The 6,000-nt window shown below is 36.8% G+C and overlaps 1 protein-coding gene across 3 annotated transcripts in view; it reads right to left on the reverse strand.

Annotated features, from left to right (window-relative positions):
• zfyve28 (zinc finger FYVE-type containing 28) overlaps positions 1–5,470 on the reverse strand; it is a 29,791-nt gene extending 24,321 nt beyond the window's left edge. For all 3 annotated transcript variants that reach the window (XM_023353377.1, XM_005801139.2, XM_023353376.1), the window contains exon 1: positions 5,128–5,470. In XM_023353377.1, coding sequence (XP_023209145.1) covers positions 5,128–5,163 — 36 coding nt within the window. In that variant the 5' untranslated portion in view covers positions 5,164–5,470. The remainder of the gene's footprint in view (positions 1–5,127) is intronic.
• Between the last annotated feature and the right edge of the window lie 530 nt (positions 5,471–6,000).

Here is a 6,000-nt window from a genome sequence, read left to right on the forward strand (position 1 = left end):
GTACACTACTACAGTAAAATTCAAGCACTTTTCAAGCATTTTCAAGGTGAGTTTTAAAATTTTTCCCAGCACCAAATACAAATAAACTAAAAAATTACAGTTTCAATTCACTATTATATGATATCTGTAACTGTTATTAGTATTTTTTGTGGTAGTTTTATTCATTCTACAGCAGGGACAATGTAAACTAAAATAAAACCTTATGTTTTGAACAGTTTCAAATGTTTCTAATCACCTGACTGGTCTGAGAACAAAACACTGATTTAACAGAAAATAAAAAGCCCACAATTTCAATAAGTAAATCAAGTCATTACGAATAAGAATTCATTATGTTAAAACATTCAAAAATAAATTGTGTTAAGGTAAATGATCCTTCTCAAATTAAATGCTTAATATGGGGGCATTTTTCTGCCATCATTCGAGAGCACACGTTCTCCCTACATCCAGTGGGGGGCGCAGGTTGCTACAATCGATAGTAGCCACACAGGCCCATCTGCTAGCAGGAAACAAACGCACCCAGTAGAACACTTTCATTCTATTGGCTGAGAGGTTGCCAGGCGACGGTACTTTTTTGTTCCAAGTGTGAGCAGAGAGGTTTGGAAACAGAGATGTGATCCTAGCAGAGACAAGTTTTGAGCGCAAGGAGAAAGGCTTGAGAAAGCACAGTGAATATTTGAAAGAGAGCAGAAGTTTGGAGTACAAGCATTACAAGTTTGGAGAACAAAAGACACGAAATCCTGCTTTCAAACTGGAGATGTGTGCTCTCAAATTATGGCAAAAAAAAGGCTTAAACACAAAGAGAGTCATAAGAAAATCTCTAAAAAAGAAGTTTCTTGCATTCAGCAGATAGAAAATTTTTTGGTAATTGTATCTGACATAAATTAACAAAAGTTTACTCTGATTTAACTTCAAACAGTGAGAGAAAGTGTATGAAAATATCTGGTTTCAATATTGTTTCCCAAATTTAGGCTTTCAATACGTTAGATTTCACTTTATTATAAAACCGTGTATTTAGAATATCAAGCTGTTGATACAAAAATCAAATTGAAATTGAAGCATTTGTAAGGTTTTCCAGCAGCCATATGAATCCTGTTTACTCTTCTTCTAATTTATCTTGGTTTCCTTCAGTCCCCACCCTGGCACACCTGGGACAGTAGAGGTCCATCCATCCTGCGGTAAATTTATAACTGGTTCTCAATCGCCAGATCCGACTCAGTCTGTGCTGGGATCAGCTCTGTAAATCCCTGCAGCCGAAACCAAATCAATTACCACACGGCCGGTGGGTAAGCAGAATGGGAACTGCAGAAACTGTCCTAAATATGAAGCCACAACGCTCACTCTCCCCCACTGTCTCCAGAAACCAGAACCAGAACCAGCTGAGAAGGACTTACTCAGTTAAGTATTGTAATTATCCAACAATCAAGGCAAGAACTCATCAAACTTCCTACAAAGTTAATCAGAGCTGCACCTGGAAACTGTTTTCATATTAAATGATGTTTCAGGCTAAAACGATTTTATCTAAAAATCATCTAATTATCAGTAACACTGATGCCATTTCTTTTCTCAGTCATCTAAACAGCAGAATATACAGATCTGTAAAAAATTAAGTGCCCAGTACACTGAACCCCATTGAAAACCTCCTGGTTATTCCACCAAGTATTGATTTCTGAACTCTTCCTGAGTTAAAACGTCAGTATTGTTGTTTCTAAATGAATATAAACTTGTTTTCTTTGCATTATTTGACATCTGAAAGCACTGCATCGTTTCCGTTATATTGACTATTACTCAATTTCTGCAAACAAATAAAAAATTGTTGCTTTGAATTTTAGAGACATACCATCAGTAGTTCATAGATTAAAATAACAATGTTCATTTTACTCAAACATTTGCCTATAAAGAGTAAAATCAGAGAAACTGATCCTCTTAAGTGGTTTACATTTTTTTCAGAGTTGTATTTGAAAACAACACAATCAATTACGGCTGAAACGATTAATCACAATTATTCTTGAGTAATCTTGATTAATATGTCATTATTCCAAAAAATTACAGAGGATTTCATTTGTGAAAAATCTGTATTTTTTCACCAATACTCTCCTTTGATTTCAGTCTACCAATCGTTTTGTTTTACAAGCATATTTTACAGCTTGTATTTATTTGGACTTTGAATTTAGGTCAACAACAAGAAGGGATGACTGAAGTAAAGGCAGGTGTTTCAAAATATCTTACGTTATTTGTCATTTCTCTTCAAGAAATACATACCTCAGACGGAAATTAAACTCAGAGTTTTTAGCGACTGCTAAATTAGCTACCGACTACTTTAGTAATCAATTAATCACAAATGAGTTGATTAATCGTTTCAGCCGTATTGCTTTAGATCTGATTTTTTCATCATTAGGTCTGAATATCTGTGCTTAATCAACTTTTTGCTTAATTGTATCTTTATCTATAATTTAAACTCCTAAAAATGGAAATAAAATGGTAGCTCTCTAACAATAAAAACAAATTTCTTGTAGTAGATATTTATCTAAAATTAAAAAACAAATTTTGCGGCTCAAAAAAATTTGATTTGGCTGGACTGATGGTAAAAACGTCTCTTTAGGTTGTAAAGGTTGCAGGTTCTGAATTCATGGAGCACTTCCTGTTTACAATGTGGTTACCATGGGAACCAGCACCTCTGGAACTCCGTTACACCTGAGTTAAAAACTCAAACACACCACCTCCTTTTTCACACCCAGCCTGTTCAAACTCTGGTAATCTGCTTATAATAGTTTCAATAACACGTTTTTAAAAATGTCTTTGATACTTTAATAGGAATAAATTGTGTGATAATAATAATAATACAGGTGGAAAGAGGAGGAAACGTAACTTCCTGCATGCTGCTCTCCCAACAGTCTGAGCCGGGATTATGTAGCAGGGGGGTTCAAAACAAAAAAAGCCTTTCACCGCGGGACTTATCCAGGGTGGAACAGAGCCGCTCTGGAAATATCAATATCCCTGCTTCAGTCAGCTGCGCGTGCTGATTCAGCACTTTTCTATCTCCAGGAGTACGTAGTTCAGAGATAAACTGCTTAATGTTGATTCGCAGCGACTAAACCACAGCCTTCAATAATAAAACATAAAAAAGGGAGAATATGACGGGATGGGTGTAGATTGCTTGGCACTCCTCTCTCCCAACTTTTTGGTTTCTTCACTCCCACAGACAGATGCATGATTCTGGTAAATCGGAGGGAGGAAGGCTGTCGTTTGGCAGAAAGGAGGGAGGCTGATGTAAACTCCCAGGAGTTATTACGCAGGTTAACACTGATGACCGCTAAAGAAAACATGACTTAGCAGTAGAAACTAACTGACGCAGGTGTGTGGTCAAGAGCAGGTGGATAATATGTAATCAGAGCTCTTTTTTATCTAATCCTGCATGACATAACTTCTGCAATATTTATTTAATATCAGCTTGTTTGTCTAATTGATGCTCATGATCAGAGTAAATAACTTTTATTAATTCTGATTTAAACCTCTGCAGTGTCGGTATTAAAATTGTTATGCTGCTTCCAGCTCTTGGCATGCTCTAACTGTGGGTCGAAATTCCACACGGCCTAAAGTTAACAAAACGTTTAACAGGAATTTGCGCCCTGGAGAGACGTCCACACGTTCAGCCAAGCTTCCCTGCTGTAGTCGGAGTATTATTGAACTGTTCGCCTAACGAGACGACCAAGCCTTTAACACTTCCTCTGCTGTGTCAGGTGGGTTTCTGAGTCATGCTAATTCAACTAAAAAGTTCACATCTAAAAGGTGTCCATATATAGGTATGCAACAATAAGCAATAAATCAATTAATCGCATGATAAATTAAAACAAACTCAACAATTTCCATTTGCATGATTTCTCTTTTCTCTCTTTTTACCAAAAACTGGAGGATAAAAGTCTTCAGTCTGATACTTTGGTCTCAACTAGTACATTTTTTGAAGAACAACTTTGTTTATAGACAATTTATTATCCATTTTATTTGTTATTTCTGTTGTTCTGTTTATTTATTTTGGATATTTAAAATATTTTCCAGTTCCAGGGTCAAATGTTCATTCAAATTTAAAGTTTATCGATCTTTAAGAGTCTGTTCTTGCATTATTGTGCCATTACCAACACTTCAAAACAACTTCAAAACAGCAATATCATCGTTTATCATGATAACTTATGTGGATAATTTATTATCCAGCATAATTTATCATGACAGTCCTATTTATTAGGCTGAATGTCTTTTTTTAAAGTTTTGAATGTACCATTAATTTTAAAAAATCCATCCCTAATTTTTGGACACTCACTTATTGGTTTTATAAACTTATTACAAATGAATAAGAAATTAATACTTCCAGATATATGAAATCCATCAAAAAATCTCCACTGTCCTGCATCTTCTGCTCCAATGCCTCAATTCAAAGGACTCAATCAGGAAGTTTAGCAAAGGCCTGATCATTAACCGTTCCTTTAATTAAGGTGTGTTGCATCCAAAAGTTGCAGATAATATGCAGAATAGAGGTACTAAGTTGGAAAGAAAGTAATGAATGAGGGAAAACAAACGAAAATTATAAATTTTGAGCTTTAACTAAACATTTTACTGAAAGCCTAGCTTATTTACTGGATGACAATATTTTTAATCTGTTGAATTTTGCTGCAGATTTTGTTTTTATAGCCTGAAGAGTTAATTGGTTACATAAAAAAGTAAGTTTAAATCAATGCAAATATTTATAAGATCTAATGTGCTTCTGGTAGTAACAATTTCGGAGATATAGTTCACATAATTCCGTTGTTTTAGGTTTCAGTTGATATTAATGTTTGATAATTACATGTTAATTAATGTCAAACTGATAAATTATTAAAAGAGAATCTAATCAGCTTTCAGTCAGCTGCTGGATGAGGTGACTAAACCAGTTTGAGCTGTCAGGCTCCAACAATGAGACAAAAACATCTCACCAACAACAATAAAAGCAACAACAACACCAACAAAGGGACAGCAGCTTGTCAAACATCAGGATCACAGCTAATGTTAGCCGGTCTGCAGCAGAATCCATCGGGATGAACCGCATCAGAACCGGGTCGGGGCAAGGCTGAGATGGCCTGACGGTCCGCAGAAACTCACCTTGGGTTTATAGAGCCACTTTCTGAAGCGGTTCATGGCTCCTTCCTTTGTCACAGCCCCTCCTCAGCTCTCCTCTGCCGCCCGCCCGGTCGGTCGGGAGCCTCACGGTGACGGCGGGCTGCTAACCCAGCTAGCTGCGGCGGATCCGCTGTCAGCCGGAGAACCAGACACGGTGTACGGTTGGTTCTCCGAGTCTACACCGTGGATGTGGACCGGAACAAAGCACATCTACGGGGAGTTATTCCCATTTTCCTCTTTTCCGACGCTCAGTCTGCCTCCTTCCCCCGGACACTAACCGACTGACGGATCTGCTCCGCTCTGTTCTGTTCTGTCCCCCCGTTAACGTTACTTCATGACGGTCACGTTGACAACAGGCCCCGCCCTCTTTCCCTGCGATGGTGCCTTCAGGGACCGCTTCGACCAATCAAAAGCCACCTGTGACTCTACCTGTACTGTACCACCCAACAAACCTAAACCGAGCTAACAGGTTCTACAGGGTTTTGTTTGGATCAGGAAATCCATTATTCTGCCATAAAAACTGCGTCTTTTTGACAAAGGTGGGCAGAGTACCTAAAAATTATACTCAAGTAAGAGTTGCACTATTTCAACATATTTTTACTGAAGTAAACGTAAAAAGTAGCCATCCAAGAAATTACTCAAGTAAGACTAAAAAAGTATTTGGTAAAAAATATACTCAAGTAATGTAACTGATCAAATTATCAATGATTTAATATTTAAAAGTTACATAACTAGACACACCGAAATATAAAGTTAAGTGGAAATTTTGGTATTTTATGGTAGTAACAAAAAATAACAAAATCAGGCAAAATATTATTTTTTCTCAAATCATTTTCTTAAAAAAACTAAACTTAT

This window comes from Xiphophorus maculatus, chromosome 19 (genome assembly GCF_002775205.1).
Source record: "Xiphophorus maculatus strain JP 163 A chromosome 19, X_maculatus-5.0-male, whole genome shotgun sequence".
NCBI classification, from domain to species: Eukaryota; Metazoa; Chordata; class Actinopteri; order Cyprinodontiformes; family Poeciliidae; genus Xiphophorus; species Xiphophorus maculatus.